The sequence below is a fragment of the Mastigoproctus giganteus genome, chromosome 2 (genome assembly GCF_048544385.1).
Source record: "Mastigoproctus giganteus isolate SK-2022 chromosome 2, ASM4854438v1, whole genome shotgun sequence".
Taxonomy (NCBI): Eukaryota; Metazoa; Arthropoda; class Arachnida; order Uropygi; family Thelyphonidae; genus Mastigoproctus; species Mastigoproctus giganteus.
This window is the reverse complement of record NC_143576.1, coordinates 80,474,308-80,489,930: the sequence shown is the minus strand read 5'-3', so window position 1 is coordinate 80,489,930 and position 15,623 is coordinate 80,474,308. Positions and strand designations below refer to the sequence as shown.

At 37.7% G+C, this 15,623-nt stretch overlaps 1 protein-coding gene across 1 annotated transcript in view; it reads left to right on the top strand.

The window, feature by feature from the left end:
- LOC150089359 (NBAS subunit of NRZ tethering complex-like) overlaps positions 1 to 15,623 on the top strand; it is a 1,057,261-nt gene that overhangs the window by 175,477 nt on the left and 866,161 nt on the right. Inside the window, exon 16 of the mRNA XM_090389247.1 lies at positions 3,773 to 3,898. Within this exon, the coding sequence (XP_090245373.1) occupies positions 3,773 to 3,898 (126 nt within the window). The remainder of the gene's footprint in view (positions 1 to 3,772; positions 3,899 to 15,623) is intronic.

Below are 15,623 nucleotides of genomic sequence, written 5' to 3'. Positions count from 1 at the left end.
TGAAGATGAAAACATATTGAAATCTGAGTAGATTTCTAGACAAGATTACATATCTAGAAATTTCTATAAATCAAAGTTGAGCAAAAGGAGCATTCAACTCCTTTTGTGAGAAAAGAGACAGGACCGTTTTAGAAGGATCAAAGTTAACTAAGTTGTCTTTGCCCTACTGAAGAATTACTTTGAGATCAGCATTTAAGAAGTTGGTAGAGGATCTATGAGAAGTTGAAGCTGTTTATGCAGGACAAGGTTTTGCAAATTGGAAGTTAGAATGTGGTGCGCTGTCTTTTCTGGTTCAGGAAGCTTATTACAAAGACTTTCTCGAATAAAACTGGATTTTGTAATTGCTCATTAGCAATGGCACATGATGCAAGAAAGCAAGCTTATGTAACATCAGCCAAAAAAAAAAAAAAAACCCCATTCTCACTTCACCCATTCGCTCGCTCCAAATGTTTGTCTAGTTCTGCCTTGAATCTATTTAAGCTAACAACTTCTACAACGACAGATGGAAGTTTGTTCTAGCAATCAACCACCCGCTGGCTAAAGGCAAACTTCCGTACATCTATCCTACAACTGTCCTTCCTCGATTTGAATTTATGCCCTCTAACGGCGATTATTCTGAGCAAGTGGAAGCATCCCATCAGCATTGAGCATGCTCAAACCATTCAAGTCTTTATACACCTCAATCAGATCACCTCACAGATGCCTAGTCTCCAGACACTGTAATTTGCAAAACTTAAGCCTTTCTTCGTAAGAGCAACCCGTTGTTCCATTCACTAATCTTGTTGCCCTTCTCTGTACTCATTCCAACAGCTCTACATCCTTCTTAAAATGAGGCCTCCAGACCTGTATACAGTACTCAAGTGTGGCCTGACCATTGCTTTATACAAGGAGATAATCACCTCCTTATCTCTGCTAGAAATATTCCTGTATATCATTGATAAGACAGCATGAGCTACTCTTGCAGACTGTCTGCACTGCTCAGAAAACTTCATATCTGCCTGCACGATTATCCCCAGTCCTTTTCACCCTCTACCACTGTCAGTGTAGTACCACACAGTTGATTCGTTACTCTGGAGTTACTGCTTCCCATATGCAGTACTTTACATTTGTAAATGTTAAACTTCAGTTGCCACCTCTCAGCCCATCTGCTCAACTTTTCGAGATCCTGTTGCAGCAGTGTACTGTCATTAGTGTCATTAACAACCCTGCCAACCTCTGTGTCATCTGCAAACTTGGACATTAAGTCTGATATACCATCATCAATATTATTAATGAATACAGAAAACAACAATGGACCCAATACTGAACCCTGGAGGATTCCACTAATAACATTAGTTCATGAAGAGCAGTGTCCATTGATTACCACTCTTTGTCTTCTCCCACTCAACCATCCCTTTATCCATAGCAGCAATTTGCCTCCAATGCCACACTGCTCCAATTTGTGCAGCAGTCTTCCATGTGCAACAGTATCAAAAGCCTTTCTAAGATCCAAATATATGATATCAAAATATATTCATCAAGTTCTGTTTGTGACTACATCATAGTATCCAAATTGGTCAGACAAGACTTCCTCTTAACAAACCCATGCTGTATCTGAGCTATAACTGAAGACTGGTCTAGATGATCCTGCAGTGCTTCTTTAACCAGTGTCTCCATTAATTTCCCTGGAACAGAAGTTAAACTAACAGGTCTGTAATTACCTGTGTCTTCCTTTGATCCTCCTTTTTTGGATTGGGGTCACATTTGCCAATCTCCAGTCCATGGGTATCTCCCCCAAGTCCAAGGAAGCTCTCATAATTATGGCTAAGGGTTTGCTTACTTCCTTTGCTGCCTCCTTTAATATAACTGGATAGATTTCATCCACCCCAGGTGCCTTATGTTTATTTTCAACAGTTTCTTCTCCACTTTACTCTCAGTTATTATAAGATTATCTAGCTTACTGCCAGAGTTTAATACCTCTCTGGCATTCCCCTCCCTGAATTACTCCATGTGTGAATGTAGATGCAGAATATTCATTTAGTTTGTTAGCTACCTGAGCAGGATTATCAACAGTTGAACCATCAATATCAAGTGGACCAATCATCAGAAAAACTATGGATGCGATTTCCACTTGGTGGAAGAAGGTCATTAATATCCAAGCGGAAAACAGAGGAGAAAGAACTGAACTTGGGGAACATCAGCATTAATAGAAGACAGGAAGCCATCTACCATCACTTGCATGGAATTGTTAGAGAGAGAGAAAACTTGGTTACCCAGTTATAAAAAAACAGTTGATAATCTATAAGATGGGAGCCTGCTTAAAAGACTTGTGCTAAATATGATCAGAAGCTTAGAAATGCCAAGAGCAAATGTTTGAGTTTTACTGAATTTTTTATTGAATTGATCCATAGATGAGTAAGTAACATATGCCACTATATCACCAGTGTATCGATACAGACAGAATCCATATTGATGATCATTGACAGAATCTATATTGGTTTAGATTAGGCAGTTAATTGATTTCTTGGTGCTTTGGGAAGGGTAGAGGTAATCACATAGTGTTATTTGTAATGTGGTTCTCGGGGAGGGGCTTCCTCGAACTCTGCTAGCACAACGGGACAGTAACTGGATGGGAGGGATTTGTCACCCTGTTTAGGAACTGGCTGGATATGAATAAATTTAAAGAAGAAGAGAAAACACCAGTTGAATAAGAAGGCGTGTAAAGGTTACATGGAATAGGAGCACAGGTTTTGAGAACAAGGAGAAATGTTGGCATTTCTCCTTGTTCTCAAAATCAGCAAAATTATTATAGTAACCAATCATGATGTTACTATAAGTTGGGGAGATTAAAGTTTAAAAACAAGGGCTAGGGAAAAATATAAGAAAATCTGGACATAATGATTAATATAATTAATGACTATTCAATTTTGTAGTCTAGTTATTATATTTTTTATTATTTTATTTTCATTTCAAATGTATATGGAATTTATGTTCTTTATTGGCACCCAAATTTATTAATACTTCATTATTCAAATACATGTGTTTATATTATATTACATTCTTCTTATAGTTGCTTTGGCCTTGAAGAAAGGTACATAATGCATAGGTTATATTCTCTAACTTATGCATTATGTACCTTTTCTGTTCTTAGAGTCAACTGAATGTCATTTAATTAATTCATTATATATATATATATATATATATTTCTTTAATACATATTAATTCAAACTTAATTTTTATGTATGTGTGCACATATGTTTTTAGCATGTTTGTGTGTTAATATCTATACTAGCAATATATAAAATTCCATGATGCTAATTCAATTGCAAAATAATTTGTTGCCATAAGAGGCATTACTTGTGGACTGACTCATGTATATGTATTTATTTATTTTTCATATTTGTTCTGCCTTTGTACAGAATTACAGAAATTACAAAATGATAAAAGTTATACATTAAATATAATAACAAGTAGATAATTAGTTTAAAAATAAAACAAAAGCAGTGATTTGAATTGAACAGAGGAACGTTTTAATTATTAGTCTAACAGACCCATTAAATTGGCTGTAGAAGAAATTTTGCTTTATATGATGTAAAATATTTAAGATTTCTTAGTGAATGAGACATCATTATCTGTAAGTAATATGGATGAGGAGTTATCTGTTTTATTTCAGTGACTGTGATTAATTTTTTTTTGGTCTGTTATATTTACCTATGTCAGTGATCACTGTTTCTTTTACTTGTTATAATTTGCTATGTATTATTTCTTTTTTATTTTTAAAACTCAATTATAGATAGACAATGAAGAATATGGAGAAGCTTTGGCACTAGCTAAATCTTTTGGTCTTGACTGTGATCTAGTTTATCAGCGCCAGTGGAGGAAGACTCCTGTATCTGTAGCATCAATACAAGATTATTTGGTATTATCATATTATTATTAATCCCACTTCCATTTCAACAAATTAGTTTTATTTTATTATTTACTGTAATATTTGTTGTAAAAATTCATTTGAATATATGAAATATGACAGTTTGCTGGGACTGATTTCTTTTTCTTGATTCATGTTTTTCTGTGGAACATGCAGGATTGCCGTAATATTTTTGAGAATCAAGCTTATAGGGATGATATAATACTACTTGACATTTTTACTTGGGCTGCAAGGTTTGTAGGAGGGATGATTCCATGACTGATGTGGGATGCACATATCTCAGAAGAGGTTGGTTGCAGTGCTCATCATCTTGTCACAAAGGAGATTAGGCAAGCGAAGGCAGATTACGAGAAATCTTTGGCAAAGGATGCTAAGAAAAACAGCAAGGATTCCTTTACTTATATAAACTCTAAAAGGAAGCGGATGAATCAGATTGGACCACTTGATATTGATTGTTCATTGATGATCCTACTCAGAAAGCTGACAAACTGAATGAGTATTTTGCATCTACATTCACACACGAGGAGTTATTAAGGGAGGAAAATGCCAGAAGTTTATATCAAAATATAACAAGGTGCTTAATGATTTTGTAATAACTGAGAGCAAAGTGGAGGAGAAATTGTTGAAGTTAAACATAAGAAAGGCACCTGGGGTTGATGGGATCTATGCAGTTATAACAAAGGAAGCAGCAAAGGAAATGAGCAAACCCTTAGCCATAATTATGAAAGCATCCTTAGACTCAGGGAAAGTCCTCATGGACTGGAGATATGCAAATGAATCCCCAGTTCACAAAGGGGGATCTAAGGGTGACACAAGTAATTACAGACCAGTTAGTTTAACTTCTGTTCTGGGTAAAATAATGGAGTCACTGGTTAAAGATGCATTGCAGGATCATCTAGACAAGATTGCAGCAATAATTCAGACACAGCAAGCATGGGTTTGTTAAGGGAAAGTCTTGTCTGACAAATTTGATTGGATACTATGATGTGGTTACAAAGGAACTAGATGAAAAAATAATTTTAATATCATATACAGTCAGTCCTCGTATAGCACGATAGTTGTGTTCCTAGAAACCCTCATGCAATGCAAAATCGTGCAATATAAATAACAGGCCCTATAGGAAAAATAGGGTTATGTGCCGACCACCCAAGATTGAACACACATTTGTAACCAAAACATTGCGAAACACAATAAATAATCTTAATAAAATACATAAGTATTTTATTACGACTATTCCACTCTGTAGCCAGGTGGGAAGGAGCAGCAGTGCGTAGCATATGCTTCTTGATTAGACTTGGGTTCAAGCCAGTCACCACCAAATATGGAGGATGCAGAAAGGTCAGGGAATGACCACCGCATATCCCAGAGCAATATGGCCTTAGTTGCTAATGCTCCTAAAAACCAAAAATAACAAATAACGACTATTCCATAATAAAATATTGCTAATGCTTTTGCTTCTATCGTAAGCAGATTTGTTCTTTGTTTGATCTTCTATCCAGACAGACGTTCCATCTCTTCCAATTCTTTGTGTCTTGATCTAATGGATTTTGTTACACTTTGAGTTATTCCTGCTATGAAAGTTGTTTTTATTTTCTCTGCATTCTTTCTAATTCTCAGTGTTGCCTCATTTAGGCCTGTAGTATGTGCAATATCACATGGTCTTTCATTTCGCTCAAAGTGTTTCACAATTTCACATTTTTACTAGGGAAACCCCGGTGGGCCGGAGGCCAGAAGATGATGGAGGCGGTGTGATTTTGGCCATAAACACTATTATGAGGCTGCTACAAATTTTCCCGGGTAAGAATTTTTGACCATCCGTCTCTATCTATCGATATTGCTTTTCTTTTTCTCTCTGAATCTGTAGTGTCTTCACCAGGACCCTTCCTTTTCACACTTTTTTTTTAAGTATTTTACTCATTTTTAGGGAATAAAGCACAATCACAAAATGAGGAGGCATGCTTGATAGACATAAACAAAGCTGCGCATGTGTAGCAACTTAATAAAAAAACACCGTAAAGGCAGAGAGACACACTATTAACATCTCACTAGCACATTTTACTAAAGCACATTTCTGGGGGTTGCTACCATGAAACAATAAAAACTATTTCCAGTTGCATTTCTTCTAGTGGAATCTGTTATAAACTGGTAGTAAACTCGATCTAATTGCATTTGCGATAATACCGATAGCTGGAATTGTGTGGGTTTTTAAATTATAATGATGAAATGTGTTTCCCTTTCACTGATATAAAAAACATAAATACATTTTCAGAATCTTCTCTTCATTCCTATCGTGTTGCGTTCAGTTGGGGTGATTCCATGTTCAGCTGCCATTTCTTGTAAACATAAAGGCGAATCGTGCATAAGCGAATTTAGTTCGTGTTATATACGATATCGTTCCCCTATTTATAAATCGTGTATGATCGAATTCGTGTAATGTAAACATGTGTTATAGAAGCACTGTCATTGTTGCGCATGGAAGATTACTGTACAAATTGGAGCAGTATAGTATTAAGGGTAAGTTGCTACAATGGATAAAAGGGTGGTTGAGTGGGAGAAGACAGAGAGTGGTAATCAATAGACGCTGCTCTTCATGGACTAATGTTATTAGTGGAGTCCCACAAAGTTCGGTGTTGGGCCCACTGTTGTTTTGTATATTTATCAATGATATTGATGAAGGTATATCAGACTTAGTGTTGAAGTTTGCAGATGATACAAAGGTTGGCAGGGTTTAATGACAGTAATGGTGGTGTGCTATTGCAACAGGGTAGATGGGCTGAGAAGTGGCAACTGAAGTTTAACATTGACAAATGTAAAGTACTGCTTATTGGTAAAAGTAATCCTACAGGAACATACCAACTGTGTGGTACTGCACTTAGGGTGGTAGAAAATGAAAAAGACATGGGAGTAATTGTGCAGTCAGATATGAAGTTTTCTGAGCAATGCAGACATGCTGCCAGAGCAGGTCATGGTGTGTTGTTAATGTATATACAGGAATTTTGCTAGCAGGGAAAAGGAGGTAATTATCCTTTTGTATAAGGCAATGGTCAGGCCATGCCTTCAGTACTGCATACAGGTAGAGGCCTCATTTTAGGAAGGATGTAGAGTTGCTTGAGCGTGTACATAGAAGGGCACAAGATTCATGAGGGGAATGAAGGGATTCTCTTACCAAGAAAGGCTTAAGTTCTGCAAATTGCAGTGGGTGGAGACTAGGCACCTGCGAGGTGATCTGATTGAGGTGTATAAGGCCTTGCGGTTGAGCATGCTGAATTCTGATGGGATTCTTCCACTTGCTCAGATTACGAACCTGAGGGGCCATAAATTCAAATTGAGGAAAGTCAGTTGTAGAATAGATGTGCGGAAATTTGCCTTTAGCCAGCAGGTGGTTAATTGCTGGAACAAAATTTCATCTGCCGTTGTGGAAGTTGATAGCTTAACATGTTGAATGCCGACTACGAGTTAAATCGTACTTGGCGATCTGGCCCAGGGCACCGCCTATGAGTTAACTCGGACTGATATGACTTGCCTTTCAGGCGCAGCTATGAGTATATTCGTAGCAAATATGTGCAACTGATGGATAGTTGGCTTCTGGGATAAGAATGAAAAATCAACCATGGCATCAGAAATCAGAATTTATTCGCCAAAAGAAATGTTTCTTCACACAAAGAGCTAGCTTCTCTTAGCGTACTGTACAATAATAGCATGTTTTGTGGCATTTTTTATTTCTTGTACGTACTCGATACGGCTTAGTCGGGCGTGGTTTTTTTTTTCGGTTGGTGGTATTGCCAACTGAAATTCTAAATAACGAATTTTACGTTCAGACCTAATCTTCTTTGGAATGTTTAGAATTATTTCTCCAATCAAAGATTCAATGTAACTTTTCCGTCAAGTTACGAGTTCCACCATAAAATGTCCGAAATTAAGAGAAACCCGTAACTTGATGGAAAAGGGTGTATGCGTTATGCATATATATTTCTATAATATGTAATGCAGTTTTTTTCGGACATCTGATGGTTTTTCTTAGTGCTGAATAATACGAGAGCATTTGATCCGATCAATCTATGAATCAGGACCGTATGAGTCGTCAAAAAGCTCTTCAAATTCCGTGTTACTTATTTTAGAATAGAGCTCAGCTCTTCTTCTGTCAGTGGTCTCTTCTTCTCCCTGTTTTAGGTTCTTTTTAGTACATAACAAAGTACTAAATACAACATACACAGCAAAGTCACTGTGTCACTGCAGCAGAGCTACGCACAGCACAGATTCATATACAGAGAATTCTGCAAGTTACAACACGTCTTATTCAATCGAGTTAACTTGTAGTTGGCTGCTGCGAAGAATTTTCTATTACATACGCCAACTACAAGATAATTCACGATGCTTTTTTTTACAACAATAAGCTTTTTTATGAGTTTTGGTGTTGAATATATATTATAATTTATGGGTTTTGAATAATTTAACATGCCTAACTCAAATTGGCGTAGGAGACAAGTTTACCTAAATAAGCCTTGACAGTCAACGTGTTAAATAAATTCAAGGAGGAATTGGACAAACTTTTAGAGGGAATGGTTGTGTGAAATTTTTTTTTTTGCCTGATTCCACATAAGCTCATACGCTTGCTTACTTGCATCACATGCTTTTTTACTATTAATATCTCTCAGAAGAGGTTGGTTGGGATGCTTATCTCTCAGAAAAGGATGAAAATATGTGGAAAATGTGTGAAAGATAGTTCTCTCCAACAGACGTTTTCTCAGGATGACAGCAGTTCAGTTGAATTGAACAGTGGGTCTGTTTCTTTAATCAACACTGAAAATCTCTAAATGGGAAAAGGGGTCTGTCACAGTGTTCCCTGAGTGATGGGGAGAAAAAAAAAAGAAAAAAGAAAGAAATAGGTTGACTTCAGGTTTGTTTGTGTCTCATTTGTTTTTCCAAGATAGAAAGGTCATTGAAAGGATCTCGTTTTTTATCAAAGCACAATAAGTTGCAAGGACTTGAATGTCTCTCCAGAAAATAGTGATGTATTGCTAAGCTCAGTATTCTTAGGGCGACAAAGTGAGTGACTTTTTTTTACTGTGGGATGGTGGTACCTGTTGTAACTCTGAGTGCAACTGATTATATCTTTTTTGAAGGAGAACACTTCTGCTTAAAATTTGTAAATGTGTTGGAGGTGGATGCTGCATTTCAAAATAGCATTGAATAGTGTGGTGGTATTGTAGACTGTGGACAAGGTGATAGAATTATATTTTACCTGTGGTTCTTATGATAATGAAGAACATCAGACATCTAGTGAAGAAGTAGACTTTGATTGTTGTTCATTAAGAAGAGTTTTGGTCATTTTGAATAGGTCAAGTGGTATTACACACCATGCAAAACAGACTAAAATTCCATATGCAGTTGCACTTTTATTTTTATTTATTTAGTAAAATTCTCTTGTTTGTTTCATTTGAATACTTCTGTTAAGGGTAAAAAAAAAAAAAAAAAATGAGTAAGCATGTTGGAGGTAGATGCTGCATTTCAAAATAGTCAGCAGACTGTTGAAGAGGTGATAGAATTATTTTACTTGTGGTTCTTAACAGTTGTGGAACAGATGAGACATCTAGTGAAGAATCAAAAGTAGACTTTGCCAGTTGTTCATCAAGAAGAGGTTTAGGGCATTTTGAATACAAGATCAAGTGGCATTATACCCCATGCAAAACAAACTGAAGTTCCACATGAAGTTATTTAGTAAAATACTAGTGCAGGTGACCCCCGCTTAACACTGATAATTTGTTCTGGAAAAACAGAGCGCTAAGTGAATCAGCGCTAAGCGAGCACCATACACCTTTAGCCACCGGGTAGTTGATTGCTAGAACAAACTTTCATCTGTCATTCTGGAAGTTGATAGCTTAAATAAATTCAAGGAGGAACTGGACAAATGTTTAGAGGGAATGGATGCGTGAAATGGTTTTTTTTTTTGGCTGATGCTACACAATCTTGCTTTCTTGCATCATATGCCTCTACTAATGCTAATATTCCCATGAGGTAACATATGTATTTGTGAGTTGCGGTCTATTCCATGGGTTATTTCCTAATCAATGATGAATGGTAGTGAAAATACACACAAATGCAAGAATATGCTGCAAGAATATTTGCTGATGCTATCGAGGCAGTGTTAGGTGGGTCGGAAAACTGCTAGCTTGGGGGGATACAAAGACAAATAGATTAACAGTAGCCACTGACAGAGGTGAAAGAGATTCTTGCACTGCTTCTATTGGAATGAGCAGAAGCCTGAAAAACAAGATTCAGGATATTTCAGAGACTGCTGGGAGTCATTGCGGTACAAGTAAACACATGGGTTGTGTTAGTGTAGCTAAGAATAGAAATAGGTGCATGTATACTTGCTTGTACACCAATGCTAGGAGTTTAGTAAATAAATTTGATGAATTTGAGGTATTGCTCAAAACATCAAAGGCAGATATTGTTGGGATATCAGAGACTTGGTGTCACACAGATATAAGGAATGCAGAACTGGAATTTGGGGAGTACAATGTCTACAGAAAGGATATCCTGGATAGGAAGGGAGGAGGGGTTATGCTATTAGTTAAGAAACACATAAAATCCAAGGAAGTGAAGCCAGTGGACATCGCTGGACAGTGCAGTGTTGAGTCAGTTTGGTGTGACATAAGCACTGGGAGATCAAAATTGAGAGTAGGAGTGTGCTATAGGCCTAATGACTCTGATGAGTATAATAAGAAACTGTACAGGAAAATAGAGTGGGCCAGTAAATCAGAGAGTCTTATAATGGGAGATTTTAATTTCCCAGATATTGACTGGAATTTGTGGGCTGGTCACTCACACACTAGCAAGGCTTTTGTGGATTTATTGGATGATTGTTTTCTACATCAGCATGTTCGGGAGGCAACTAGAGGGAGGAATACTCTTGATTTGATTATCAGCAGTGATTCTTCATGCATTAAGAATCTGCAGATAAATGAACCACTAGGTGGCAGTGATCACAGTGTGCTGAAGTGGGATTTACTCAAAGAGGTAACTACCATTAGGGGTAAAGGGAAGGGTTATTGCTTTCGTAAAGGCGACTACGATGGACTGAGACAGTATTTAAATTCTGTACAGTGGGACCAACTGATGATGTTACCAACAGTAAATGCAAAATGGGAAGCATTCAAAGAACTTATCTTGGAAGCTACTAGACTTTACATACCAACTAAGAAATATTGTTCACGGTTTAGGCCTAAATGGATGTCAGATGAACTGATGAGGCATATGGCAGAGAAGAAACATGCATGGGATACATACAAATTAACATATGACACAGAAGCCTATGATAGATACAAGTTGATCTGTAACCAAGTTACAAAGGAGGTTAGGCAGGCGAAGGCAGATTACAAGAAATCTTTGGCAAGGGATGCAAAGAAAAACAGCAAAGAGTTCTTTACTTATGTAAACTCTAGAAGGAAGGGGATGAATCAGATTGGTCCACTTGATATCGATGGGTCAACTGTTGATGATCCTGCTCAGGAAGCTAACAAACTAAATGAATATTTTGCATCGACATTCACACATGAGGAGTTATTTATCGAGGGGAATGCCAGAGGGGTATTCAACTCTAGCAGTAAGCTAGAGAATCTTGTAATAACTGAGAGTAAAGTGGAGGAGAAATTGTTGAAGATAAACACAAGAAAGGCACCTGGGGTGGATGGGATCTATCCAGTTATATTAAAGGAGGCAGCAAAGGAAGTAAGCAAAGCCTTAGCCATAATTATGAGAGCTTCCTTGGACTCAGGGGAGGTACCCATAGACTGGAGATGTGCAAATGTGACCCCAATTCACAAAGTAGGATCAAAAGCTGACACAAGCAATTATAGACCTGTGAGTTTAACTTCTGTTCCAGGAAAATTAATGGAGGCACTAGTTAAAGAAGCACTGTAGGATCATTTAGACAAGACTTCAGTTATAGCTCGGACACAGCATGGTTTTGTTAAGGGGAAGTCTTGCCTGACCAATTTGATTGGATACTATGATGCAGTCACAAAGGAACTGGATGCAGGGAATAACTTTGATATTATATATTTGGATCTTAGAAAGGCTTTTGATACTGTTGCACATGGAAGACTGCTGCACAAATTGGAGCAGTGTAACATTGGAGGCAAATTGCTGCTGTGGGTAAAGGGGTGGTTGAGAGAGAAGACAGAGAGTGGTAATCAATGGACACTGCTCGTCGTGGACTAATGTTATTAGTGGAGTCCCTCAGGGCTCAGTGTTGGGTCCATTATTGTTTTCTGTATTCATAAATGATATTGATGATGGTATATCAAGCTTAATGTCGAAGTTTGCAGACGATACAAAGGTAGGCAGGGTTGTCAAGGACACTACTGACACTGTGCTGCTGCAACAGGATCTGGAAAGGTTGAGCAGATGGGCTGAGAGGTGGCAAATGAAGTTTAACATTGACAAATGTAAAGTACTACACATGGGAAACAGCAACCCCAGAGCAACGTATCAACTCTGGTATTACACTGACGGTGGTAGAGAATGAAAGGGACCTGGGGGTGGTTGTGCAGGCAGATATGAAGTTCTCTGAGCAGCGCAGACGGGCTGCAAGAGTAGCTCATGGTGTATTGTCAATGATATATAGGAATTTTTCTAGCAGGGATAAGGAGGTGATTATTCCCTTGTATAAGGGAATGGTCAGGCCACACCTAGAGTACTGCATACAGGCCTGGAGGCCTCATTTCAAGAAGGATGTAGAGCTGCTGGAACGAGTACAGAGAAGGGCAACAAGATTAGTGAATGGAACAAAGGGGTGCTCTTACGAAGAAAGGCTTAAGATTTGCAAATTACAGTGTCTGGAGACTAGGCACCAGCGAGGTGATCTGATAGAGGTGTATAAAGCATTGAATGGTTTGAGCATGCTCAATGCTGATGGGATTCTTCCTCTCGCTAAGAATAATCACCTGAGAGGGCATAAATTCAAATTGAGGAAAGACAGATGTAGGATAGACGTGCGGAAATTTGCCTTTAGCCAGCGAGTGGTTGGTTGGTGGAACAGACTTCCATCCCTTGTCGTGGAAGTTGATAGCCTAAATAAGTTTAAGGCTCAGCTGGACAGGTATTTTGAACGAACAGAGGGGTGAAGTGGGAGTGGTTTTTTTTTTTTTTTTTTTTTTTTTGGCTGATGCTGCATAAGCTTGCTTTCTTGCATCAAATGCCTCTACTAATGCTAATGCTAAATGTCTGTCAAGTTATTTAATATTCAAATTTTTATACACATAAAATATTCTACATTACATATGTATATAATTGTGGTAATTAACAAACTAAAATCATGAATTTATTAATCTGATGGCCCTGTGCTCTCGAAATTCATACTTCTGGACTGAAAAATATGTCGATTTTGGGTTGTGCTTTGGCCATCTTCCTCTCATTCTACAACATCATGTAGAGATTCATTTTTTTCTTCAAATTTCTTATTACCTTAGCACTTCGTTCCATGTCAGGGTTGTTCTGGAAATAATCACACATTTTTTCAAAGTGTTCAAAAGCTTCACTAAGTCCTTTTGCATTCAGTGACTTCGTTGCTTTTTCATCTATAGGATCTTGATCATCTTCTCCCTCAGTTACAAGTTCTTTTATCATTTTCATTAGGCTTTCATTAGAGAGGCCATCCCTGTTGTTATCAGTCATTTCTTGTACATCATCATTGTCAATTTTGTCTATAATCCTGCTTCTTTACCGAGCTCAACAATTTGTATTTTAACATTTTTATGCAATTCTTCCAAATTTTCCTCCACACTCCATTCATGGTTTTCTGAATCACTTTATCCTGGGCACCTGAAATGTTGTAGATGGCAGTTTTAATGTTATAGGATTTCCAAAACTCCTTTAGGCTTGTTACATTTTCCATGTTGATGACTTTAGTGGCTTCAGAAAAGGTGTTCCTTATGTAGTATGCTTTAAATGTGACAATTTCACCCTGGTCCATTGGTTGGATCAGAGATGTACTGTTGGATGCATGTAAAAAATTTTTTATGTGGTTGTTCAAGTCTTTTAAGCTGTCTTTGCTTGGATGTCCTGGCACTTTGTCCATGATCAGAATTGCTTTGTAATCAGGTTATCTTTCTACTGTGGGACAGAAGAATTCAGTGTACTAATCAATGAAAAAGAGGCCTGGTCACCCAAGCTTTTTTATTAGCATTACAAATTACAAGTAAACTTCCACAACGACAGATGGAAGTTTGTTCCAGCAATTAACCACCTGCAGGCTAAAGGCAAATTTCTGCACATCTATTCTACATCTGTCTTTTCTTAATTTGAATTTATGCCCCCTTAGAACAAGTGGAAGGATCCCATAAGAATTCAGCGTGCTCAACCCATTCAAGGCCTTATACACCTCAATGAGAACACTGCGCAGGTGTCTAGTCTTCAGCCACTTCCCTCACCAATGTTGTTGCCCTTCTCTGTACACACTCAAGCAAATCTACATCCTTCCTAAAATGAGGCCTCCAGACCTGTACGCAGTACTCAAGGCGTGGCCTGACCATTGCCTTATACAGAGGGACAATCACCTCCTTTTTCCCTTCTAGAAAAATTCCTATAACCCCATGACCTGCCTTTCAGCCTGTCTGCATTGCTCAGAAAACTTCATATCTGACTGCACAATTACTCCCAGGTCTTTTTCATTTTCTACCACCTTAAGTGTAGTACCACACAGTTGGTACGTTTCTCTGGGATTACTTCTACCCATATGCAGTACTTTGCATTTGTCAAGGTTAAACTTCAATTGCCACTTCTTAGTCCATCTGCCCAAATTATCTAAATCCTGTTGCAGTAGCACACTGCCATTACTGTCATTAACAACCCTGCCAACCTTTGTATCATCTGCAAATTTCGACACTAAGCCTGATATACCTTCATCAATATCATTGATAAATATACAAAACAACAGAGGACCCAACACCAAACCCTGTTGGACTTCACTAATAACATTAGTCCACGAAGAGCAGCACCCATTAATTACCACCCTCTGTCTTCTCCCACTCAACCATTCTTTTATCCATTGTACCAACTTAGCCTTAATACCAATCTGCTCCAATTTGTACAATAGTCTTCCATGCGCAACAGTGTCAAAAACTTTCCTGAAATCCAAATACAATAAACCCCTGCTATTCGCGGGGGTTACGTTCCTGAGAAATGTCGCGAATACCGAAAACGCGAATACTGAGTTATGGCTCCCATAGTAATAAAGGGGTTCTGTTCCAAAGTATGAAATATATGTCTATGTATTTATATGAAATATATGTCTAAAATTTTGTCTATGCATGTATTTTAGGTACCTTCATTATATGACTATGTACATAGACAGTACATAGTGAAATGCAAGCATATGGCATCGAAATGAAAATAAGAAACAGTTTAATATTAAATGTAATATTTATTAGAAATTTCAAACAAATCTTTCAAACTACCGCCTTTGCTAGCTAAAAAACTTTTCCCACCAGTGCTATCACCAGTTTCGCTAAAGTGTTGATAAAGGAGTTTTGCCTTTTCATGAATAATGAGTGAACTTAACGGAATTTTATTTTGAGTTCAGTCTTCTACCACAGATTTAAAGCTTTTCCATTTTTTCTAATTTAACATCACGAGCTACAGAGCATATTTTTGAAGCAATTAGCGCGTTTTCAGGGACACTATGGCGGATTTTTTCTTCCGATTTCTTGATTGA